General features: G+C 46.8%; 1 protein-coding gene across 1 annotated transcript in view; it reads left to right on the forward strand.

Moving 5' to 3' along the window:
• ARHGEF4 (Rho guanine nucleotide exchange factor 4) overlaps positions 1-27,041 on the forward strand; it is a 208,447-nt gene that overhangs the window by 168,936 nt on the left and 12,470 nt on the right. Inside the window, exon 5 of the mRNA XM_050751819.1 lies at positions 19,518-19,657. Coding sequence (XP_050607776.1) covers positions 19,518-19,657 — 140 coding nt within the window. The remainder of the gene's footprint in view (positions 1-19,517; positions 19,658-27,041) is intronic.

Below are 27,041 nucleotides of genomic sequence, written 5' to 3' on the forward strand. Positions count from 1 at the left end.
CTGTGTTCTCAGTCCTCTATGTGGAAGATGCCTATGCTGTAGATGGTGGGCACCATTGTGATCGCTGACTGTCCCCAGCCTCTTTGTCTATTCCAAGGAGCCCCTCAGCTTCTCCATCCTTGTGATTGGAGTCAGCCAGTGCCTAAGGGGAAAGTGGCCCAAATGCTGAATTTATGCCCCATCCTTCTCTCCTCTCCTCCATCATAGCCCTGCAGTTTCCTCTTTCTTTAATATCTTTCTGGTACCTTCCAATACATAGTCATTACTTTTTCATTCAAGTTTTTAAGCTCTTCTTACTTTTTATAGGCTAGGGTATTTTCCTCTATTTTTTATTCATTCTTCACAGATATTATTTTAAAATATAAACATGTTTGTTGCTTTTTCTGATTGTGAAGATAATATATTCATCTTGGCAAATCCAACATAACAGAAAATAATTAGAGTTAAATTCACTTGAAATCCTACCATCCCAAAATGGATACGGTTAACTATTTGGCACATAACCTTTTGTATATCTATGCCTTTTCATTGTTTGTCTTATTCTTATTTTTCATAAATAAGATCACACTCTATGTCCTGGTTTGTAAGCTACTTTATAATTTAATAATGTGCTTTTAGTGACTTTAGTTTTGATAAATATAAAGCTAAATTATTCTTTTTTTTTTTTTTTTTTTGGAGACAGAGTTTGACTCTATCCCCCAGGCTGGAGTGCAGTGCGGCGATCTCGGTTCACTGCAACCTCCGCTTCCCGGGTTCAAGTGATTCTCATGCCTCAGCCTCCCAAGTAGCTGTGATTACAGGCACGTGCCACCATGCCTGGCTAATTTGTGTGTTTTTAGTAGAGACAGGGTTTCGCCGTGTTGGCCAGGCTAGTCTCAAATTCCTGACCTCAGGTGATCCACCGGCCTCAGGCTCCCAAAGTGTTGGGATTACAAGTGTGAGCCACCACACTCGGCCCCTAAATTATTCTTTTGAATTGGCTGCATGGTGTTTCATTATATAAATGCACCTTAATTTTAGTAGTTCCCTAATAATGTTCAATTTGTTTGTCTGTAATGTTTTTCTATTAGAATCAATGTTGGAATCAGTATACTTGTAAATACGTATTGTGTGCTTTTCTGAGTACTTGCTTTCTTAGGATAAAACTCTAAAAGTAGAACAATTGGCTCAACATGTTTGTTCTTTGTAAAACTTTTCTTGAAGTATAATATGCATGCTTAAAAGTACACCAATAATAAGTGTATGTTTTGATGAATTTTCACAAAGTGAATATTCTTGTGCAACCAACATCCAGATCAAGAAATAGAATATTACCATCACAACAGTCTCTTTCTTTTAAATGGAGTATTTACTCCATTAACTTTTAATGTGATTATTGATATAGTTGGGCTTACATTTGCCATTTTCCTCTTTTTCTGTTCCATGTTCTTTGTGTTACTCTTTATCTCCTTTTCTGTTTTCTTTTGGGTGAATTGGTTCTTTTATAAAAAAAAATCCTATCTTATTATTGGCTTGTCAGTATTCCTTTGTGTTATTTTGTAATGGTTGCTCTGAAGATGATTTTATATGTACATATCTATACATCTTTAGCTTTTCATAGTCTACTAAAAGTAATATTTCCCACTTTATGTATAAAATGTAAGAATCTTGCATGTGTCTAATTTCATTTATCCCTTTCTTGTTTTATGGATAGAGCTGTCATTTATGTGCTCATCTACATGTACTATAAACCCCACAATATAATGTTACAATTTTTGCTTTAAATTGCTGTATATTTTTAAAGAAATTAATTTTAAAATAGTGTGTTGTACATACCCACAGTTGAACACTTCTGGTGCTTATCATTTCATCTTGAAGATTAGAATTTCCATTTGTCATCATTTCACTTCTGCCCGAGGAACTTCACTTAACGTTTTTTGTAGTAATCATCTGCTGGTCAGTGATTCTCTTAGCTTTCATTTTTCTTTTTTTGGACGACAGATGTTGTGTTGGTGTCCTGTGGATACCACCAGGGACACGCACCCCCTTCTTTCATTTTTCTGAAGATGTCTTTATTTCACTTTTATTCTTGCAAAATAGTTTTGTTGATGTAGAATTCTGAGTTGACAGTTTTTTTCTTTCAGCAATTCAAAGATGTTGTTACACTATCTCTGTCTTTCATTACAATCAACTGTCATTCAACAAAGGTCTGTCTTGTTTCTCTGTATTCTGTTTGGGATTCAGTGATCTCCTTGAATCTGTACATTTATTCTTTTACCAAATTTGTAAAATTGTCGGTCATTATGTCTTCAGAATTGTTTTTGCTTCATTCACTCTCTCCTCATGTATGTTAGGCCATAGTATTTTCCCGAGTCACTAAGTTGCTGTTCATTATTTTCCAACATTTTTGTTTCTCTTTTTCAAATTGGATCATTTCTATCGGTCTGTCTTGAAGCTGCTATTTTTTTTGGTATTTCCAATCTGCAGTTCAGCCCATTCAGTAAATATGTTTATTTTGATAGTATATTCTCCAGTTCTGGAATTTCCATTTGATTCTTCGTTGTAGTGTCCATTTCTTTGCCATTTCCTATTTCTTCATGCTTTAGGAGTATGTGCTTCTGTATATTTTTGAGCGTTATTCTAATAGTTTATCTGTTACTTCAGACACCTGCATTGCCTAAGCGCTGGTTTCCACTGATTGACTTTTCTCTTGGGTACTGACCACATTTTCCTTTTCTTCATATGTCTAGTAAATTTGGATTGTATCTTGGCTGTTGAATAGTTTATAGAGTCTTTGGATTCTGTTGTTTCTCTGAAGAGTTTTTTGGGGTATTTTTTTGTTGTTGTTTTGTTTTCTGACCTTTTAGCAGGAAGTTAATGTGGTTGAATTAAAACTTCACATTCTACGTTCAGGTTTTGTAGCCTCTACTAGGCTGCTTGGAGTATTCCCCATGCCTTCAGAGTTCAGGGGTCAGCCAGAGATTTGGGCAGAGCTCCACACAGAGTTTTGTCTGTAACTTCCCTCTGTAGCTCTTTGTTCTCAGATTGTCCTCCTTATTGATGCTTCTGAGATCACCCTAAAATCTTTGTTCCAACTGTTCAGTCAGTGACACTGTGACTGCAGGTGTGTGTCTGTGTTTAGCCACCCCTTGGGGCAGAAAGCTGTAAGGGCAGGAAACTCAGCCAGGAATACTCCTGTGGTTTCTGCCTGCTTTGGGTCATTCTCCAGTGCCATCAGATAGCAGTTTTTTGGTACTTTTTTCCCAGTGAGTATAAATATCTGCACAGAGTTTGATAGTAGCCATTCCACTATTATTAGAAACCCTTAAGATAAAATAAATATTTTATTCATCGAGTAATTAAGAGGGATTTTTTTTTACATTCTGTGACGTGAAATTAGGTTTTGGATGAACCTAATGGCCTCTGTCGAAGAGTCAGCATGTGCTTCTGTATCAGCCACTTTGGACAGCACTGCATGCTACTAATGTCCACATCGGTGGTTCCTGGTAGCTTCCCTCAAAACTGGTTAACTGAGATTGGTCAGGAGCCCACCAGAGCTGGGGGGGTGGGGTAGAGAGAGGAAATGAAGTTAGGCAGGCAGCAAGCTTTAGATGCTGTGGGTGAGGCAGAGCAAGTGTCTGTTGGGGCTGGGGTTACTGTGTTGTGCACGTGGGACGTAATGAAGGGAAGCTGAAGCCGTGTCCTCACAGAGCTCTACATCTTAGCGTTGCAGAGGTATTTCCACTTTAGAAATCAGACTTGTGTTTATGTATTTAAAGCAGATCCAGAATGGACGGTATTTTCAAGTTAACGGTTTTAGGAAAAAAGAGATAGGTAAATTATTAGAGCACAGATGTGTGTGTGTTGGAAACCACACAGGTTTGAAGCCGCAGGGCTTAGGGCTGTGTCTGAATTCTGCTGCCGTTTTCTCTCTGAGCTGGTAAAGCCTTTCCATGCTGCACAATTTCTCTTCTGTGAAATGAAGTCAAATAACACAGTTCCTGGCCGGGCGCGGTGGCTCAAGCCTGTAATCCCAGCACTTTGGGAGGCCGAGACGGGCGGATCACGAGGTCAGGAGATCAAGACCATCCTGGCTAACACGGTGAAACCCCGTCTCTACTAAAAAATACAAAAAATTAGCCAGGCGAGGTGGCGGGTGCTTGTAGTCCCAGCTCCTTGGGAGGCTGAGGCAGGAGAATGGCGTGAACCCGGGAGACGGAGCCGAGATCCGGCCACTGCACTCCAGCCTGGGTGACAGAGCGAGACTCCGTCTCAAAGAAAAAAAAAAATCAAATAACACAGTTCCACAACAGAGGAGTAAACAAAAATGTTTGTTGAACCTGAATCCAAAAGGTTTAGATTATATTTTCTTGATAGTAAAACAAAATAGTCCAGGCATTTTAGCACAGCTGACCTTTTCAGCCTCCTTTATTGCATCCTTAGCCCCTTCACCCACCCTCAGATTTTCCGAAGTTTCACCAGTGTTCAAGCCCAGGCCTAGGAATTTTATGGGAAATATTTGACAAACGGAGAAAAGGAGCCTTTAGCAAATTTGTTTTATCTGTCTTAAAGGATGTATTCATTGGAATAGACAGTGTCAAGGTTGGTAGGAAAAAGGATGGTAGCAGAAGAGAAAAAAATGCAATTTCTGGGAAGCCTGCATGTTTCCAGCAATATTTTAGGACTTAAGCTCCCCTGAATGTCAGGCCCTCAAGCATGTGCTTCCGTATCAGCCACTTTGGACAGCATTTCATGCTATCAATCCCCCCATTGGTGGTTCCTGGTGGCTTCTCTCAAAACTGGTTAACTGAGATCAGTCAGGAGCCCATCGGAGCTGACGGGGATGGGGTGGAGAGAGGAAATGAGGCCAGATGGGCGGCAAGCTTTGGACGCTGTGGTAAGGACTTTTCACGGTCACTGTGAAGCAGATCTCAGGCAGAGAAATGATGTGATTTATTGTAGTTTACCAAGGACCACTCTGGATATGGTGCAGAGGGAAGACCAGCTGGAGGTTCTTGTGTCACTCTGTGAAGTGCGGGGGCGGAGGGGGGCAGATACGGGGCCTGCACTGGAGGTTGGTGGTGGACGGATGAAAAGTGGTTGGATTCTGGATAATAAAGTAGGGCTAGCTGAGAGACTTGATGATAAATACGGATGTGAACTGAGAGAAAGACAGGTGTCAAGGATAACCAAAATTATCCTTGCCAAGATTTTTGTTCTGAGCTACTGAAAGAATGCAGTTGTCTGCTACTGAGATCAGGACGCCTGTGACTGAGCAGGTTTGGGTGGGTGATCAGGAGTTCTCCTTGGGGCATATTAACCTTGAGGGGCCTAGGAGGCACTTGGTGTGGCAGGGGGACAGGTGTCACTTCTTTGCCTAGAGCTTCCTTTGACCACCCATAGGAAGCCTTTTCAATGACTGCAGTGCAGAAATGTCCAAATACCCAAAAGTGAACCCAAGCCCGGCCGTGTCAGACAGAAGATACTGAAGTTGCGAGCCACAGGCCTCAGAGTGGGGATGCCTTTCACTGTGAAATCACAGATTTCTAGAGCAAGAACCAAGGCATTTGTGCCAGGACCCTTTTTTTTTTTTTTTTTTGTGATATGGACCCTTGCTCTTTTGCCCAGGCTGGAGTGCAGTGGTGTGATCTTGGCTCACTGCAACCTCCACCTCCTGGATTAAAGCAATTCTCCTACCTCAGCCTCCCAAGCAGCTGGGATTACAGGCACCTGCCGCCACTAATTTTTGTATTTTTAGTAGATACGGGGTTTCACCATGTTGGCCAGACTGCTCTCAAACTCCTGAGCTCAAGTGACCCGCCCGCTTCGGCCTCCCAAAGTCCTGGGATTACAGGCATGAGCCGCCACGTCTGGCCTCATTTGTTTTAAATAACTAGCTCAGCTATAATCTACCACTAACAATGATGGTGTTTTGTTTGGTATTTAAATAATTTTTGTAATGAAAAGTGTTAATCGTGACATGATTTATTTTATTGCAGAGCATTAGGGTGAAAATAATGAAAATTTTCATTAAAGGAATATGTGACATAACTTCATTATATTATATACAGTGTTGTACTGATTTACCAAAACTTGTAATTTGGTAACGATACTGCATTCCTTGGGTTTGTACTCCAAAAGTCTATGATCTAAAGTGTTGAGTTGCAGACTGGTTCTGTTCAGTGAAAAATGAAATGATTACCTGAATATTGCAGCAACCTAAACTTAGAGGAACAGCTGTTCACATCCCTGGCACTTCACATTTGCCTAACATAACGCTACCACGTGTCAGAAACCATGCTTCACTCACTGCTAAAGCATGACGCAGCCATGTTTTGTGTAATTACTTTTTAAAGTAATTGTGACCACAAAGTCTTACTTGTACATGAAGACCTGACCTTTGACTGATTTCCCAGGTGAGAAAAAGTCCTGCTGGGATTTTGATAGGAATTGCATTCAACCTATGCATCCATTTGGAAGCCACTGAAATCTTCATCCTGTTGAGCCCTCCCATCCATGAACACAGACTCTCTCTCCTTATTTAGATCCTCTTTGATTTCCTTTAATGCTCCATTATTTTAAAGCAAGTCCCAGACATCATGTAATTTGATCCGTAAATAGCACAGTATATGTCTTAAAACAGAAGGTCTGTCTGTCTGTGCCACACTTTCTTCCCTGGTATTTTAAAAGCAGTGGTCTCCCTGAGGTGGGGATTGAAACAGATTGCTTGTAGGAGTCACTGCTTTTCTTGGCTAAAGGCTCCTCTTACCTTCAGTGAGATGGCACGACGGCACCAAATAGCCAGGGGCCCTTGGAGGGAGGGTGGGGGCAGCAAGGGGTCCTCCTTGTGTGGGCAGAAGAGCTAGAGACCCGGGGCAGGAAAGGTGTGGAGGGGGGTGGGCACTGAGAGACGGGGGCAGTTTTCCCCTGCCCTGGCTGCGGGGTGCCTGAGGGACCTCAGTGTGTCTCACGTGTGTGTGAGCTGCAGGGCCTGTATCTGTGCAGCGCACCTAATGATACCTGCCTCACAGGTGGGCTGGAGCCCTACACACAGCAGAAGGAGGGTTGTACGTTCTCAGAAAAAGTTATTTTCCCCCCACCAGGAAGAGAACTGGGAGATGAAGGAGCCTGAGAGAAGTTCAGTTTCTCCCAGCAGGGCCCAGAGGCAGGTCTCCGCAGCGGAGTGCATTCGCGCTTGCGACTGTAGATGGCTCAGAGTTTCTAGCTGCCAAAGGAACAAAGCTCTCCAGAGCTGAGGCTTTCGGTGAGCCTTCTGTACAACCTAAAAATTAAAAATCCGGAGCTGAGATGGCTCAATGTGGTATTGGATCCTGAAACAGAAAAAGGCCATTTGGGAGAAACTGAGGAAACTGAACAAAATCTGGATATCAGTGACTATCAGAGTCAGTGTTGCTCCGTCCGTGTGACGAATGTGCCTGCTATAGCGTGAGACCTTATGGTCGGGGAGCCCTGCTGTGGGTGCCTGGGAACTCCGTGCTGGCTGACCAGTTGTTCTGTAAATCTAAAACTGTTCTTTCAAGTCTATCACAAATAATCTTTTTAAAAAACAAAAGCTGGCATAGGTGCAAGTGGCTCACACCTGTAATCCCAGCACTTTGGGAGGCCAAGGTGGGCAGATCACCTGAGGTCAGGAGTTCAAGACCAACCTGGCCAACACCGCGAAACCCCGTCTCTACTAAAAATATAAACAACCTCAGTCCAGTGCAGACGGCCCAGTGACCTGGCCGGCCGGCAAGGTTTGGTTCCTTGTGAGCTGTGTGAAGAAACTTCACTTCTTTGGGCCCCAGCTTCCTCATCTGTAGAATGGACACATCATTTCGACTTCCTTGTTTATGTCACAAGGATGAAGTGAGAGGCCCCTGTGGGGCCACACCTGGACACATATCCCAGTCCCGCAGCGCAGACCCACTGGGGAGCCTGCACCTGCTGTTTTGCCCGGGCAGGGACCACGTGCATGCCAGGGCTCCCCGGGAGCCTCACCTCTCACCCTCCTTCCCGCTTCTCATTCTACTCCAGCCACTCTGCAGTTCTTCCATGACCGGGAGCAACCCCACCCTCTTGCTTCTGGTGCTGGATGCTGTCCCTGTTTCCTGGAACACTCTTCACCACCGTTGCTATGCCAGCCCCTCCCAACATGCCCCACCAGGACCTCCCAGGCCTGGTTGGACCTCCTGTGCCTGTGGTTTCCTAGCATCACCACGCAGCATTATTTGTTTAACTCCCTTATTTCCTGCCAGACCCCCATCACCTTCTTCACATTGCATCCTCAGAACCCCACATGTATCTGTGGCATATACCCAGTGGGCTCTGGATAAATACATTTGAGTGAATTCAGAAAGCAATGAACCAGTGCACAGATGTAAACTGGAGGCCCCTGACTGTTTGGTGCTGGATGAACAGCCAGGCCGCCTGCACGCCGCCCAGTGCCCCCCATGCCCAGATTCCTGTTTCTACTCCAAGACCGTATGCCAGACTCTTGAGAGAAATTTCTCAAAGGGCCCCAAGGCCGTGTCAAAGACTGCATTGCCTGCGTTTGCTGGAGCAGAGCTCAGGAAGTCAGTACTCACTTTGTTAATGGCTTTTGATGGACAGCAGTAGATCTCAAAGTTGAGCATGCACCAGGGTCATCTAGAAGGCTATGCAGACACAACCCGGGGGCCCCACCCCAGAGTTTCTGATTCAGTGGGTCTGGGGAGGGGTCTCAAGAATGTGCATCTCTACCAAGTTCCCTAAGTGCTGCTGCTGGTCTGGGGACCACACTTTGAGAACCACTGACTTCCAGGGCAGTAGGTCAGCGTGGGAAAGCGATGCATACGGAGGACGTTCCTCCGCCTCTCTCCCTGGGTGGGCAGAGCTACCGGCCTTCCCTTGTAAAGGGGAAGCAGAGAATTGTTTGGCTGCTGTTCATCAGAGGCAAAGGCACCCTCACTGAGCACTTATCTAGAATCTAGAGCTCTTAGCTGCTCTGCTGTCTAAACACTGTTGGAATTTCAGAATGGATCAGAGACTGCTGACTTGTCTTCTGATATAAAAATTTAAAATCCAAAGTCAAGACTGGCCTTTGTGTTGCTGGGCCATGTTGTTTCTGTTCATTTACTCACCTGCAGACACCATGGGGCGCATGGTCCCATCCTTTAACGCTTTCCTATGAATTAGCTGTGTGAGACCCACAAAGCAAGTAGCCTTGCGTTGTAAGAGAGTTTGAGCCGGTTCTAAGCAGACAAGTGACTGGCTCTCCCACTGGCTGTTTGCACAGAGCCTGAGTCTCCTGGCTTCAGTCGCGGAGTCCTTCGCACACCTTCACCTTCACTCCCTCTCCCACGAATGCCTGCTCAACCTTCGCTCCTGCCGTTGTGAAACCCTCAGGAAACACCTCCTCAATCCCACACCCTGTGCTGGGAGCTGGAATGTAGAATGACGAGTAAAAGTACTGAGAGACTCAGGTTGCAACTTGCTTTTCTTTTGTCCCAGGCTGCAAATTGGCTAGATGAGCAATCATTTTGTGAACTGCTGAGACCCCAGCTGGGACTACTAAAAAGCCAAGAAAAGTAGTGACTCCTACAAGAAATCTGTTTTATTCCCCTAGAGAGACCATTGCTTTTAAAATACCCCAGAAAAGAAAGTGTAGCAGCAAGACAGGGAGAGGAAGGAAAAGAGATGCCTTGCCTTTTAAGACATATACTGTGCTATTTACAGATCAGATTACATGATGTCTGGGACTTGCTTTAAAATAGTGGAGAATTGAAAGAAATCAAAGAGGATGTAAATGTGGAGAGAGACTCTGTTCGTGGATGGGAGGATTCAACAGAGCAAAGATTTCCGTTGTCTCCAAGTTGATACATAGGTTTATTGTAATTCCTATCAAAATCCCAGAAGGATTTTTTTCTAGCTATAGACAAGATTATTCTAAAATTTATATGGAAAGGCAAAGGAACAAGAATAGCTAAAACAGGAGGCCAGGGGAGGAAACAAAAAAGAATAGCTAAAACATTTCTGAAAAACAGAATTAAGTCAGAGGAACCACTCTACCAAATTTCAAGAATTATTTTATACCCACAGAAAACAAGACCGTTTGGTATGAGAGGAGGATGAACACATTGATCAATGGGACAGAATAGAAAATGCAGAAATAGTGCCAAACAAGTACAGCCCACCAGTTGTTTAAACAATTGTGGTATAATCCACATGCCATTGTTATTTCCATATTTTGTTATTGTTGTTTTTATAATGACCATACGAAGGAGGAACTGGCATACCACTGTGATTTTTATTTGCATTTCCCTAATGATTAGTGATGTCGTATGTCCTTATTTATACACTATTGACCATTTGTATGTCTTCTTTGAAGAAATGTCTATTCAAGTCCTTTGCCTATTTTTGAGTTGGGCTAGGTTTTGAGTTTTTTGTTTGTTTTGTTTTTCGAGTTGTAGGAGTTTTTCAAAAATATTTTCTGAATGTTATTCCCTTATCAGATATATGATTTGCAGATATTTTCTTCCATTCCATGGGTTGCCTTTTCTCTCTTGATACTGTCCTTTAATGCACAAAAGATTTAAATTTTGATATAGTTCAATTTATTTTTTTTCCTGTTGCCTGTGGTTTTGGTCTTATATCCAAGAAATTATTCACAGATTCACTGCTGTAAAGCTTTCCCCTGTTTTCTTCTAAGTGTCTTATAGTTTTAACTCTTATATTTAGGCCTTTGTCCATTTTGAGTTAATTTTTATATGTGTTAGGTAAGGGTTTAACTTCATTATTTTGCATTTTGATATCCAGCTTCCCAACACTGTTAGCTGTAAAGACTGTCTTTTCCCTCACGGTCTTAGCACCTTTGTCGAAAATCAATTGACCACATGTGGGAGAGTTTATTTCTGGATCCTTTATTCAGTTCCATTGGACTGTATATTTATCCTTATGCCATTTCCACATTATTTGATTATTGTGACTTTGAAGTAAGTTTTGAAATCAGGAAATGTGGGTCCTCCAACTTCTTTTTTTTTTTTTTTTTCCAAAATAATTTTGGCTAGTCAGGATCCCTTGAGATTCTATATGAATTTCAATGATGAATTTTTCTATGTGTGTAAAAAAATGCCACTGGGGCTGGGTACGGTGGCTCATACCTGTAATCCTAGCATTTTGGGAGGCTGAGGTGGACAGATCACCTGAAGTCGGGAGTTCGAGACCAGCCTGACCAACATGGAGAAATCCTGTCTCTACTAAAAATACAAAATTGGCTGGGCGCGGTGGCTCACGCCTGTAATCCCAGCACTTTGGGAGGCCGAGGCGGGCGGATCACAAGGTCAGGAGATCGAGACCACGGTGAAACCCCGTCTCTACTAAAAATACAAAAAATTAGCCGGGCGCGGTTGTGGGCGCCTGTAGTCCCAGCTACTCGGGAGGCTGAGGCAGGAGAATGGCGTGAACCCGGGAGGCGGAGCTTGCAGTGAGCCGAGATCCGGCCACTGCACTCCAGCCTGGGCGACAGAGCGAGACTCCGTCTCAAAAAAAAAAAAAAAAAAATTATCCAGGTGTGGTGGCGCATGCCTGTAATCACAGCTACTTGGGAGGCTGAGGCAGGAGAATCACTTGAACCCAGGAGGCGGAGGTGGCGGTGAGCTGAGATCACGCCATTGCACTGCAACCTGGGCAACAAGAGTGAAACTCTGTCTCAGAAAAGAGAGAGTCATTGGATTTTTATAGGAATGCATTGAATACACAGATTGCTTTAGGTGGTATTGTCGTCTTAAAAATATTAAGACTTTCAATTTATAAACATGGGACTTTTTTTTTTTTTTTTTTTTTTTTTTTTAGATTTTCTTTCATTTTTTTCAACAATGTTTTGTAGCTTTTAGTCTACATATCTTTGGCCTCCTTGGTTAAGTTTATTCCTAAGTATTTTATTCTTTGGTTTTTTGTTTTTGTTTTTGTTTTTTGAGACAGAGTCTCCTCTGTCTCCCAGGCTAGAGTGCAGTGGCCGGATCTCCGCTCACTGCAAACTCCACCTCCCGGGTTCCCGCCATTCTCCTGCCTCAGCCTCCCGAGTAGCTGGGACTACAGGCGCCGCCACCAGGCCCGGCTAGTTTTTTGTATTTTTAGTAGAGATGGGGTTTCACCGTGTTAGCCAGGATGGTCTCGATCTCCTGACCTCGTGATTTGCCTGCCTTGGCCTCCCAAAGTGCTGGGATTACAGGCGTGAGCCACCGCGACCAGCCAGTATGTTATTCTTTTTAATGCTATTGTAATGAAATTTTTAAAACTTTCCTTTTCAGGTTACTCATTGCAAATACACAGAAATAAAACTGATTTTTTTGTGTTAATTTATATTCTGTAGCTTTGCTGAATTTTATTAGCTTTAATAATTTTATTGTGGATTCTTTAAGGTATGCTACATATAAGAAGATGTCATCTGCAAACAGATAATTTCATTTTTCCTTTTCAATGTGGATGTCCTTTATTTCTTTTTCTTGACTGCTGTCACCAGGACTTATAGTACTATGTTGAATAGAAGTGGAGAAAGCAGGCACCCTTGTCTCATTCCTCATCTTAGGGATACAACTTTCCATCTTCCATCATTGATTATGATGTTAGCTGTGAGATTTTCATATGTGGCCTTTATCACATTGAGGACTTTTCTTTCTATTTCTAGTTTATTGAATGTTTTATCACAAAAACTTGGTCAATGCTTTTTCTGCATGGATTAAGGTAATCATGTATTTTTCCTTCATTCTGTTAATTTAGTATATTATATTGATTTGCTCTCCTACATTGACCCATCCTTGCATTCCAGAAATAAATTCCATTTGGTCCTGATATATAATCCTTTCAATATGCTGTTGAATTCCATTTCCTAGTATTTTGTTGAGGATTTTTGCATCTATATTCGTAAGGGATATTATTCTGTAGTTTTCTTGTAGTTTCTTTGTCTGGGTTTATTATCAAAGCAATACTGATGTTACAGAGTGAGTTGGGAAGTATTCCTTCCTCTTCAATATTTTTGGAAGAACTTGACAAGAATTGGTGTTGATTATACTTTAAATATTTGGTAGAATTCACTACCAGATGGTAGAAGCCATCTGGCCCTGGGCTTTTCTTTACTGGAAGATTTTTTTATTACTCTTCAATTTCTCTACCAATTATAGATCTATTCTGATTTCCTATTTCTTCTTGAGTCAGTTTAGGTATATTATGTGTTTCTAGAAATTTGCCATTTCATCTGGTTTATTTAATTTGTTAGCATACAACAGTTCATAGTATTCTCTTATAATCATTTTTATTTCTGTAAAATAGGTAGTAATGTCCTTACTTTGCTCATCAAAACTTTTGATTTTTTACAAAGGTACAAAAGCAATTCAGTGGAAAAATGATATTCTTTTCACAAATGATGCCAGAAATGATACCATTAGACCATCCATAGGTGATGAAAATGAACCTTGACCTAAGCTTCACACATTATACAAAAAAAAAAATACCTACACACAAAATGAATTATAGATTTCCATGTAAAACTTTTAGAAGAAAGCATTAAGAGAAAATCTTTGAGAACTAGGGTTTGGCAAAGAGTTCTTAGACATGACACCAAAAGCATGACTCATAAAAGGAAAATTTGAGAAACTGAACATTATAACAATTTCAAACTTTAGCACTATGAAAACTCTAGTTAAGTCAATGAAAAGATAAGCTACAGACTGAGAGAAAATACTCGCAAGCCTCATATCTGACAAATAACTCAAATATATAAAGAACTCTCAGAGCCAGATGTGGTAGCACAAGCCTGTGATCCCAGCTACTTGGGAACTGAGGTGGGAGGATCACGAGCCCAGGAGTTCCAGACCAGCCTGGGAAACATGGTGAGACCCGGTCTGGAAAAAAAAAGAACTTTCAAAGTTCAACATTAAAACACCGATTAGTAAATAGGGAAAAGAGGGCAAGGCATGGTGGCTTACACTTGTAATCTCAGCACTTTGGGATGCTGAGGCAGGAGGATCATTTGAGGCCAAGAGCTCATGACTAGCCTGGGCAACATAGTGAGACACCATCTCTATGAAAGTTTTTTCAGAAAATTAGCTGAGTGTGGTGGTGTGAACCTGTAGTACCAGCTACTCAGGAGGTTGAGGTGAGAGGATCCCTTGCGCTCAGGAGTTTGAGGCTGCAGTGAGCCATGATTGTGCCCCTGCACTCCAGCCTAGGCAACAAAGCAAGACCCCATCTCTTAAAAAAAAAAAAAAAAAAAAAAAAAAGGCAAAAGATGGCCGGCTGCAGTAGCTCATGCCTGTAATTCCAGCACTTTGAGAGGTCGAGGCGGGCAGATCATGAGGTCAGGAGATGGAGACCATCCTGGCTAACATGGTGAAACCCCGTCTCTACTAAAAATACAAAAACTAGCCGGGCGTGGTTTCAGGCACCTGTAGTCCCAGCTACCCAGGAGGCTGAGGCAGGAGAATGGCGTGAACCCAGGAGGCAGAGCTTGCAGTGAGCCAAGATCACGCTACTGCACTCCAGCCTGGGTGACAGCAACACTCCATCTCAAAAAAAAAAAAAAAAAAAAAAAAAAAGGGCAAAAGACATAAAGAGATATTTCACCAAAGAGGATATATGGCAAGTAAGCACATGAAAAGATGTTCAACATCATCAGCCTTTCAGGAGATGAAAACTGACACCATGATGAGATACCACTACACACCTATCAGAATGCCTCAAATATAAAATAGTGACAATACCAAGTGCCGCTGAAGATTCAGAGAAACTGAACTCTCAGACATCGAGAGTAACAGGAATGTAAAATGGCACAGCCACTCTGGAAAATAGTTTGGCAGTTTCTTAAAAACTAAGTAGTTAGGGCCGGGCGCGGTGGCTCAAGCCTGTAATCCCAGCACTTTGGGAGGCCGAGACGGGCGGATCACAAGGTCAGGAGATCGAGACCATCCTGGCTAACACAGTGAAACCCCGTCTCTACTAAAAATACAAAAAAAACTTAGCCGGGCGAGGTGGCAGGCGCCTGTAGTCCCAGCTACTCGGGAGGCTGAGGCAGGAGAATGGCGTGAACCCGGGAGGCGGAGCTTGCAGTGAGCTGAGATCCGGCCACTGCACTCCAGCCTGGGTGACAGAGCGAGACTCCGTCTCAAAAAAAAAAAAAAAAAACAAAAAAAAAAAAAACTAAGTAGTCAACTACCATCTGACCCAGTAATTACACTCCTGGGCATTTATCTCAGAGAAATGAAAACATGTTCATGCAAACCCCTGCTCGTGAATTATCATAGCAGCTGTATTCATAATAGGAATAGTTGGAAACAATCCACCTATCCTTAAACAGATGAATGGTTAAACCAACAGTGGCATGGAATGCCATGGAATGCCATGGAATATGACTCAACAGTAAAAAGGAATGAAGTATGAATACACATAGCAGCAGAGTGCAGGGCATTTGGCTGAGTGAAAAAGCCAACCTCAAAAGCCTACATACAGGTTGCTGTGGTGGCTATTCAGATCTGTACTGGTGACAGTGCCATACGCCTATGCACACACATTGTACGAACGTCCGGTTCTCAGCTGCGAGATCATACTGGACTTACACAAAGCTAGACCATTAACGGAAACTGGGTGGAGAGTGCACAGTGCCCTCTGTACTATAGTGGTATACCCTGTGACTCTAAAATCATTTCACAATAAAACGGTTTTATGTTTTATTTGTGTTTTGGGTGTTTTTTTGAGACAGAATCTCACTCTGTTGCCGAGGCTGGAGTGCAGTGGAGCAATCTCTGCTCACTGCAAAGTCCACCTGTTGGGTTCAAGCAGTTCTCCTGCCTCAGCCTCCTGAGTAGCTAGGACTACAGGTGTGCGCCACCATGCCTGCCTAATTTTTTGTATTTTTAGTAGAGACAGGGTTTCACCATGCTGGCCAGGCTGGTCTTCATCTCCTGACCTCATGATCTGCCCACCTCAGCCTCCCAAAGTGCTGGGATTGCAGGCGTAAGCCACTGCACCCAGCCAATAAAATGAATTTTAAGGCCCTAGGGGAGAAAGTATGACAATTTGACAACTTTTGATGGATTGTAGTTTGTTTTAGATGTGATCGTGGTTATGTTTTTTAAAGAAAGAGAGATGGGATCCTTATGTTTCAGAAACATATGCTATGATGTTTACAGATGAAATTATATTGTATCTTAGATTTGCCCTAAAAACCATCTAGTGGGGAGTGGAATTAGATGATGAAACAAAAGTGGCCACATGTTGAGAATTGTTGAAGCTGGACAATGAATATACAAGGTTCCTTATACGATTTTCTCTCCTTTTGTGTACTTTTGAAACTTTCCATAATAAGTTTTTAAACATAAAATGAAATAAAAATCCTGAGTGTTCCTAGGGACTTGGAGAAGGCCCTCAGCTCCTGCTTGCAAGCTGGACTCTGGCCACTGCCTCCAGGTCGGAGACAGAGTGTGTCAGTCCATTCTCACAGTGCTATGAAACATTACCTGAGACTGGGTAATCTATGAAAAAAAGAGGTTTAATTGGCTCAGAGTTCCACAGGCTTCACAGGAAGCATGACAGGGAGGCCTCAGGAAACAGATCAGGGCAGAAGGCTAAGGGGAAGCAAGCACCTTCTCCACATGGCAGCAGGAGAGAGTGAGTGAAGCGGCAAGTGCCACACACTTTTAAATGATCAGATCTCATGATAACTCATCCGCTATCACGAGAACAGCAAGGGGGAAATCTGCCCCCGTGATCCAATTACCTCCCACCAGGCCACACCTTTAATTCAACATGAGATTTGGGCAGGGACACAAATCCAAACCATATCCCAGAGGTTTCCCAGGTCAGTTCTGGGGACGCATGTGGAGCTTTAACTGTGTTCCTGATGTTGGCGCTGCCAGGCCTTTGGGCGCCACCTTTGAGGAACTTGCCATTCGCCACCCCAGTCATCCTCCCGGCTTCCATCTGTTCAAGTGTTCATCCTTCCATCGGTTTCTTTGTCTGTTTCATCACCATTTATCTGTTTCTTCCATCCGTCTGTTTACTCACTTACTTAACGTTTCCTAAACATTGACATTAACGAATAAGTCATGGCTCCTGCCTTCAAGGAGCTCAGAGTATAGCTGGGGGGAGTCAGACCGACACAGGGTACAGAGATGTGTTTCCTGCCATGAGGGTTGTCTGCTCAAGCTCCCTGAGAATGAGATAAGAGTCACAGACGGGACTCTTACGGAGGAGGAAGTGCGTGAAATGCGTCTTCAGAGTTCATATTTTCACCTGTGTTGGGCCCAAGTGGATAATCCAAGATAATCTTCCTATTTTGAGGTCAGCTGATTAGCAGCCCTGGTTTCATCTGCAACCTTAATTCCTCTTTAATTCCTTACATAACATAACATATTCACAGGCTCTGGAGATTCCATCTTTTCATCTTTTGGAGACCATTATTGTGCCTCTTGCAAGAAGAGAGTCCAGATGCAGACCCAACTATCTAGAAACTCAAGGACAGAGCAGACATTGTAGGTCCATGGGAAAGGACTGCCCATTCCATGAATGGTGCCGAGACCATTGATTATCCTTACAGAAGAAAGAAATTGGATTCCAACCTCACTCTGTACCACAAAAATCATTTCCAGGTGGATTAACAGCATACGTGTCAAAAGAAAGCTATAAAACATGAAAAGATAACAGAGAAGAATATCATTATGACTGAGGTTGGAAAGAATTTCCTAGAACACAGACAACATACACCAAATAGGACTAGATTGACAAATTTGTCTATATTAAAATTAAGGACTTCTGTTCATCAAAAGGCCCCTTAAAAATAGTAACAAGCCACAAACTGAGAGGAGATAGTTGTGACACATCTGAGTGACAAGAGGTATCTAGAAGTGAGGGAAGGAATGTGTGTGTATACATACATACATGAATACATACATATTTTATGTCAATGGTATGTTAAAGATAAGCAATTCAATAGACAAATGGGTAAAACTCATAAACACTTCACATTAAAGGGAAATATAAATGGCCCATAGATAAAAGGTCAACTCGTTAGTAATCTGAAATGTCAATTAAAATCAGAGTAAGATACTATTTCATACCCCTTAGACTCAAGAATTTAAATGTCTCATAATGCCAATCTCAAGAGCTGGCTGGGATGTGGAGGGATGGAACATTCTTGTTCCGCTTTCAGGTTCTGGGAAACTATTTGGTGTGCCTAGGACCCAGCAGGGCCACACACACCTGGGCATCCACACTCAGCAGTGTGAATTCACACCAGGGGTGACGATTTTGCCCAACTGGGCAAATATCTTAGCTATTATGATGGTTTATGGCTCTCCAGAATGCCACACTGCATAAGGAATACACAATACATTTGTGATATTGATTTCATGGGGCAGGGAGGGATTAGGAAAATAATGTGCTCCTTAGCGGGGCTGTCACGAAAGCAGGGTTGAGAAACAATGTCCTAGAGAAACCCTCTGACGCACACCCAGGAGGCGTGCAGACACCGTCCAGCAGCACCACTGCAGCAGCACAGGACACACCCTGCTCCAGCAGTGCAGCCAACACACACAATGTGAAAGACTCGTACAGCACAAGACTGTGCGGCAGTGAAAATGACACAATCACAGCTACACACACAGGACACACGCTGCTCCAGCAGTACAGCCAACACACACAATGTGAAAGACTCGGTACAGCACAAGACTGTGCGGCAGTGAACATGAAACAATCACAGCTACACACACAGGACACACGCTGCTCCAGCAGTACAGCCAACACACACAATGTGAAAGACTCATACAGCACAAGACTGTGCAGCAGTGAAAATGAAACAATCACAGCTACACACACAGTTGAGTAAAAGCCAGCCAGAGAAGAGTGGATTTGCTGGCTCCCTTTAGACAAGGTCAAAACCTAGCATAACCGACAGAACTAAATGCTAAGACAAAGGCATGGGAATGATTTATTAAAAGTTCTAACTCTTGAATATCTCCACAGGAAGGAGATGGGAATGGGACTCAGTGGAGTACACAGGATGTGGAAGGTCAAGTTTCTGGTGTTTTTCCTAAGTAGAGTAATGGGTACCAGGACTGTTCATTGTCTTAAATTTCAAACCATATTTGCATATACGGAACTGTACATTTTCTTTGAATACACACATATATATTGCATAACAAAATGTTAGCATTTTTCCTAAGGGCCTATACTGTAGCCAACACAATGGAAAATGGTTTGTCACTGAATACAACCTAAGGGGCTCTCGAGCCTGTGTGATGGTGAATACTTGTGTTCCCTTGTCAGCCGAGTTGCTGTAGACTGAGTGATGGGTGACTAATGGTGGTGGTGTGAGTGAGATGGTGCATTCTTTCACCCAGGCCACATGTTTGCAGCAAGGATGGTTTGAGAACCTAGCCCTGCAACCTGCATCCTCCTCCTGCAGAAGGAGTGTTTGTCCTGAACCCACCAGGCTCCTTCTCCACATGTTCTCCCCTCAGCCCTTCCCAGCCCAGCCCCCTTTGCCCAGCTGCTGTCTCTCCTTCCAGCCATGCCTGATGGAGCTCTGGACACAGCTGTCCGCGCTGATGAAGTGGGGAGCGAGGAGGACCTGTATGATGACCTGCACAGCTCCGGCCACCACTACAGCCACCCTGGAGGGGGTGGTGAGCAGCTGGCTATCAATGAGGTAGGGTCAGGGCTGCGCGGGCAGAGGGAGGGACAGGCTGGGGCTACAAGCTGGACTCCAGCACGCTCATGCAGGCCAGATGCCCACAGTCCATGTTCCATGCAGATGCTAGTGGTGCTGGCCATGCACAGCGCAGTTTCAGCCTGCAGTCCTCACTTTGGGATGTGGTGTCAAGAGCACGGTTTGTCCAACACAGGACTCCCTGTGCCCTCCTGGGGCCCATAGAGCAGATGCAATGCCAGCGTGCTGGTCCGCCTCATGGGGCTGTCCTAGTGAGCAGCTTCCAAGAGCCATCCCGGCTGGAGGAGTCCTACTTAGTAGAAGGGAGGTCAGGGCTTCTCCAGTCACTCCAGCCCCTGACCCTGCAACCAGCCATTTGGGCAGGCTGGGAACAAGGCGAGGGAAAAACTGTTTTCTCTCCTGACAACAGGAGTTCAGAAGCATTGCTGTTGCTATGACAACTGCATGCGAGTTGCTATGGTTTTGCTGTTCCTACCCAAGCAGAAGAAATCCGGGAGAATCCTCATCCAGGCAAAACTGGTTCCCATCCGAGTTCTCCCTTTGCATTCCCAATGAGAGAGGAATCGTGATGCTTTAACACGCCTCTTTCTCACTCACCCTCCTACTTTCTCAGCCTCTTTTACTTAACTGGAGGGTGAGTTGAACGTCATGGAAGTGTAAGCAGATGACCAGCACAAGCACATGCCCGTAGCAAATGCCATGTTCTCCAGTCAGGAGGTACTGGTGTGTTTCTGCTTCATTAAAACTGGACTCTGACAACTCAGGATCTTGTAGCACTCGGGTTTTTCCTTAAGAAGGGATCCATTTTGGAAGAGTTAGACTTTTCTGTGAATGAATGAGCTGGGGGGCTTCTCAGAAGCCAGTGAGGAGGGTGGTGTCCTCCTTACCTACTAGACAGAGGAGTGGAATCAAAGGCCCAGGAACTCCTCCCAGGGGCCCAGCTCTAGATGATGATTTAAAACAGTCATTAAGGCCAGGCACGGTGGCTGTCGCCTGTAATCTCAGCACTTTGGGAGGCTGAGACGGCTGGATCACCTGATATCAGGAGTTCGAGAACACCCTGGCCAACACGGTGAAACCCCATTTCTACTAAAAATACAAAAATTAGCCAGGCATGGTGGTGGGCACCTGTAATCCCAGCTACTCAGGAGGCTGAGGCAGGAGAATAGCTTAAGTCTGGGAGGCAGAGGTTGCAGTGAGCCAAGATTGTGCCACTGCACTCCAGCCTGGGCAACAGAGTGAGACTCCATCTCAAAAATACAAATACAAATGCAAATAAAACGGTCATTAAATAATGCGCTACTCAAAACCCATGACGCATAAAGAATAAACATGTAAACAAGCTTTCCCAACTAACCTTTCTCTTTAAGTGACTCTCGTAAGCTATTTGGGATGGAAGATGTTCTGAAATCATGTCACCTGAAGCAGAATTCACAAGAAATCGTGCTTTTCCTTTTATTTTTTTTAAGTGATGGAGTCTCACTCTGGTCGCCCAGGCTGGAGTGCAGTGGCACGGTGGTCTTGGCTCACTGCAACCTCCGCCTCCCAGGTTCAAGCGATTCTCCTGCCTCAGCCTCCCAAGTAGCTGGAATTACAGGTGCCTGCCACCATCCCCTGCTAATCTTTGTACTTTCAGTAGAGAAGGGGTTTTGCCAAGTTCACCAGGCTGGTCTCAAACTCTTGAGCTCAGGTGATCTGCCTGCCTTGGCCTCCCAAAGTGCTGGGATTACAGGCATGAGCCACCATGCTTGGCCGGTTGTGCTTTTTCTAGAAGACTCAGGCTGCCTCCTCCATCTTGGGGCTCAGTCCCAGCAGGGGGACCCCGAGGGGGTCTGTCAGATGTAGGGCATGGAGCACTGAGCAGTGACCGTTTGAGCTGGTGCACATGGCTGTGACACCAGATGGCATGGGGCTGTGCAGGGCTGATAGCAACTGACTGCACACACCCAGCAGGGTGGGCTGTCACTCAGTGCATCTCTGAGTGACCACAAGGATGACCATTGCAACCAAAGCACTCAGGGACTCCAGAAGGTGGGGGCTCCAGGGCTGGCCTTATGGCTGCGTTGATCTTGTGTTTGCGTTTCATAGTTGTGTGTCTCCTACCTGAGGGTAAAATTATGGACTGTCACATCTTGCTGCTGGCAAGGAGGTGTTTTTTTGGGCTCTAAGTCCCTTGACAAGTTGTTCATTCTAAGATGCTTTGGCCGAGGAAGGCCAAGAGCCAGGACTTCTCTGAAAAAAAAACCCCAAAAAACGAGGTTCTGTTATCTTTCTGAGGGAAAGTCAGGCAACTTAGATTTGGATTGTGTAAGTGCCTGTTTGGTCCTGTTGGGTTCAGAGGTCTCTCCTGGCGTTGGAGGTTGCTGAGCAGACGGGGTGTTGCTGGTATGCCTGAATGTTTAGGGTGCATGTCCTTCCCCCTGGGGAAGAGGAGAGCACGTTACAGAGGAGAGCAGGACGTCAGGCAGAGGGAGCCCGTCTCCAGCGATGCCGCGGGCTGGTGCTGGGCAGGCTGGCTCCTGTCCCAGATGGCATCCACACGCCTCATGAAGGCTACCAGTGCTTCCAGATCCTCATGTAGAAACGCGATCCTGAGAAAGGCAGGAAGAAGGGCAGGCCCGGGCGTGGAGGCCTCTCTGGGTCCAGCACAGCACTGCAGCAAAGCCATCTCTGTGTTTTGTGGGCGGATGTGAGGCTGGAGCCCTCACTGTGCCTGGCTTGCACCGCAGACTCAGAAAAGGTGGTGCCTGCCTGTTCGGAGCCGCCGGAAGCAATAAGTGGACTCACTCATCGGAAACTGGAAAGATAAGAAGTGAATGTCCCGCGACAGGCCAGTTCCCAGGCCTTCAGGGCAGCCTTCCCGCAGGCTCAGCCGGAAGCTTTGCTGGGGGTTAGTGTGACTTTAATATCTAGAGATGAGCAAAGCAACAGGTGTCAGAGAAAAGTCCTTACTAAATAATATTCGGCTTGCCCTAACACACATTCCCTTCTGTTTCCTAAGAATATGTAGGGGCTCAATTGTGACCCTTTCTTATCGTTTTGGGCTCTCGGTTCCTTGACAAGTTGTTCATTCTAAGATAATTTGGCCGAGGAATATCTAAGATGTTTGATATCAGCGTCAACAAGAAAGGGTCACAATTTAGCCGGATGCCTCCCTCAGAAGGAGAAACCCCCTTGCAATCTCAGAACAAATGCAAACCCTCTGGCCTGGAGAGCGGCCCACCTGGGGCAGAGCTGCAAGGCAGTTTGCATTCCAGGTACATGAGGAGTGACCTTTGTAAGCATAAAGCATATAAAGCACAAACAGATGTGTGTGCATGTGCTGTACATAAAGGGTGTGGATGTGTGTTACATACATGTAACAGGTGTGTAGTGAGTACTTGTGTCAGGGAGCCACCAGGCCCTAGGAGGCACCTGTGTGGAAGCCCTGGTCCTGCCTGCAGGGGGCTGCCCGCAGGCTGTGTCTGTGTGGGCCCCTGCGTTTTCCCGTATGGGCCGGAGGAATGTGCACACAGGCGCAATGTCTCGTTCCTTCTGCATTCCTTGAGTCACCTGTGCCCTGCCCCTCATGAGTGTCCAGTCCCTGCCAGGCAAATTAAAGAACACAGATGCTGACTGTCTTTAGTGCCCAGGGGTGTACTCTCTTCTTCCAGCACTGGCCCCTCTAGGTCCTACTCCCAAGGCCATGGCCCAGGCCTGGGCCTGTCTGCCCAGTTCCTCGCCCTCCCCGTTGGCCCTCTTGGGCTGCACTGCGCCCCTGCAGTCAGGCCTGAGGCCATCCTAAGTCCCCTGGACTTTTTCTGAAGCTAAAGCCAGAAGCGCCTGTCGGTGAGAGTGACCACCTAGCACCCCCCGCCACCGTGTGGGCAGTGCTGCCAGTGCGAGCCATGATGTGTCCAGGGGAGAGGATGGCCTGGCTCCTGCTAGGGAGGTCTGGGGTCTCCCACTGCCCACTGGCACCTGTGGGTGGCAGCCTGTCCCCTGGCTCATGTCTTGCAGCATCCTGTGAGCTGCTCCCCCCACCTCATGGAGTGCCTAAGCCCAGCTTGTCTTCCAGCCTGGTGAGGACGAGCACGAGGTGTCTGGGACACTGATAGGCATCAGGCTCCTCCACGGGGCTGAGGAGGGAAAACAAGAGCCAGGTCGGGCCTGGGGACAGATGTCCTCAGAGCAGGGTCATTGCCCTTGCTCTCCTGGCATTCCCCGTGAGACACCCTGAGGATGCTATAGGACATAAGCCCAGCTTTTGGCCACGCCTCATGGAGTCACCCTGACTTTCCCCAGGTGTCTTTGTCTTCCCTGGGTTCCCGTGCCGCTGGACATCCCTCCCCAGGCCTGACCTGGCTCCTATTCCCCCTCCTGAGCCCCAGGGAGGAGGCTGATGGCTGTCAGTGCCGCAGATACCTTGTGCTCATCCTCGTTAGGCTGGACAACAGGCCGGGCTTAGGTGCTCCGTGAGACAGGGCAGGAGCAGCTCACAGTCCCTTGGGGCCGGTGCTGCCACTTTTGCACAGGGTTGCAAGGTCACCTGGTGGCCAGCCCCTCCAAAGTGGCTTTCATCTTTGTACTCCCAAAGCCACAGCACTGGGGGCTCAGCCCTCATCTGCACCAGACACCTATGTCTCCCTTCTGCTTGCACGTCAGTCCTGCCACCAGCCTAGTTGGGACACACCACTCCCTGGTGGGAGCTGTCTGTCAAAGGGCCTAGGCATTTGCATTGAAGCTTTTTCTTTTCTTTTTTTTTTTTTTTTTTTTTTTTTTTTTTTTTTGAGACAAGGTCTTACTCTGTTACCCAGGCTGGAGTGCAGAGGCATAATCTTGGCTCATTGCAACCTTCACCTCCCAGGCTCAAGTGATCCTTCCAGCTCAGCCTTTCTGGTAGCTAGGACTACAGGCACGCCCCACCACTCCTGGCTAATATGTGTATCTTTTGTAGAGATGGGGTTTCACTATGTTGCCCAGGCTGGTCTCGAACTCCTGAGCTCCAGCGATCTGTCCACCTCGGCTTTGCTAAGTGCTGGGATTACAGGTGTGAGCTACTGCACCCTGTCTGCCTTCAAGCTTTTCTGTTAGGTTTTTGGTCATGAAACTCACATAGGAAAGCTGTTACCACTGCCGATCCTGCCATAAACCCAGCTCTCTGGGATATAGAGGCTGGGGGCCCCTGGGCAGGGAGAAGGACCCCACTCAGTCCTCAGTCAGGGCTGCTTCAGCCACCTTCAGTCCTCCCCAGGCTGCCCTGCTGTGCGTGGGGCAGAGGATGTGCCCAGCAGGGCTGAAGAACCAAACCGTGCCTGCCCAGGCCTGGCGCAGTGGCGAGCAGGCTGCTGTAGACCCTCCAGCACTCAGTACCTGTGCTGGCCGTCCAGCTCACCGACTCACTGTGCCCAGGGCCCAGAGGACATGTACCCCCTGGGTGACCAGCGGTTCAGAGGCCACAGGTGCACAGTGAAGTCTCCACACATCAGGAGTTCTGAGCCACACCCCATGAGAGGACACATCACCATCTTGCCAGAGGAGTGCTGGGATTCGGGGGTATCAGCGAGACTTTAGATGTCTTCTGATCCCCCCAATTCTCCTGCCAGCTTGGGGGAGCAAACCTTGAGACCAGCGTTTTCTTTTTTTTTTTTTTGAGACGAAGTCTGGCTCTGTCGCCTAGGCTGGAGTGCAGTGGCCGGATCTCAGCTCACTGCAAGCTCCGCCTCCCGGGCTTACGCCATTCTCCTGCCTCAGCCTCCGGAGTAGCTGGGACTACAGGCGCCCGCCACGTCGCCCGGCTAGTTTTTTGTATTTTTTTTTTAGTAGAGACGGGCTTTCACCGGGTTATCCAGGATGGTCTCGATCTCCTGACCTTGTGATCTGCCCGTCTCGGCCTCCCAAAGTGCTGGGATTACAGGCTTGAGCCACCGCGCCCGGCCGAGACCAGCGTTTTCTAAAGAACTGGGCAGGAGCAGTACAACAGACAGATGCGCCCAGGCTGAACTTTCAGAGAGGCGCACAGCCTCTCTGGACACATCCCTGACACTCCTCTGCACACACGTGGGCACCCACATGTGTACGTATGCACATGCATGGAAAACCCACACACACACACAGATGTATCCCCTTACACAGAGGTACCTACGCACATGCACACACACGTGGCATCCAGTCTGCTTGATAGTCTTCAACAGGATGCTGACATTCAGGGTACACTCACCTATCCTTGCAAGGGGTTGCCAAGAGCTGGCCACACACAGAGATCAGAGCATACAAAGTCACTCCCATGGGAACACCCAGTCTCTCCACACGTTCCCACTGTGCGCCCCTCCCTGCCCTTCAGGGACTCTTCTGGCTCCAGGATTCAAAGCACTGAGCGGAGTGTTTGGCCCTCTCCCCTGCAGTCTTCTTATTTCTCAGAAGAACACACTGACTGTACCTGAGCTGTCATTCTAAGGGATAGAACGAGAGCTCTTGCACAAGAGCTTTGAAACCTACAGGGTTAAGGTTGCAGGCTGTGTTGAGTGGAGGCAGAGGAAGCCCTGGACGCCTGGCTTTTCCAAAGGAACACAGTGCTGCTCGGACACCGCGGTCAGTGAAGAGGGGCCCCTCGGCGTGGATCGCTCCGACCGGGGTTTAAATCCTGCCTCCACCATCCCTGCATTCCTGCGCGATTTTATGACTGAGCAGAATCCCTGACCTTAAGCCGCGTTTACTCATCTGTGAAGTGGGGGGCTGCGGCCAACCCTTGTAAGGAATCAGAGTCCCTGGCCCATCCCTCCCCAAGGCGCCGGTGCCAGGCGTTTTGGCCTCTGTATCTCTGAAACAGGGAGGTCCCGGGGCATCCGGAGCGCCCCCGTGGCCATCTGTGCCACTGGCCAGCCCAGGGCCAGGACTGCTGTGCCGGCGTGGAGATTCCTGACCCTTTCCAAGGAGGTGCCAAGGGCGGAGCGCAGCGCAAGCCGGAGCCGCCGCGGCCCCTCCGAGCCTCTCGAGCCCGCTGCCGCCGCCCCCGCCCGCACAGCCGGCTTGGTTGCCAGGGTTGCCAGGGCTTGGGGCCTGGGAGGCGCAGCGCGCACGGCGCCGGCTTCTCGGGAGGAGCCCCAGGCCCGCGAGCGCAGGCGCCCCGCCTCTCCCCGGGCTTTGCGGGCCACCGGCTCGGCCCTGCGCGGCGGGATCTCGGGGCCGCACGGAGCGGGAGGCCGGGCGCCATGGCGAGGGCCCCGCAGCCCCGGCGCGGCCCCGCGGCGCCCGGGAACGCCCTGCGCGCCCTGCTGCGCTGCAACCTGCCCCCCGGCGCCCAGCGCGTGGTGGTCTCCGCGGTGCTGGCGCTCCTGGTCCTCATCAACGTCGTGCTGATCTTCCTGCTGGCCTTTCGCTGAGC

Source organism: Macaca thibetana, chromosome 12 (assembly GCF_024542745.1).
Source record: "Macaca thibetana thibetana isolate TM-01 chromosome 12, ASM2454274v1, whole genome shotgun sequence".
Lineage (NCBI taxonomy): Eukaryota > Metazoa > Chordata > Mammalia > Primates > Cercopithecidae > Macaca > Macaca thibetana.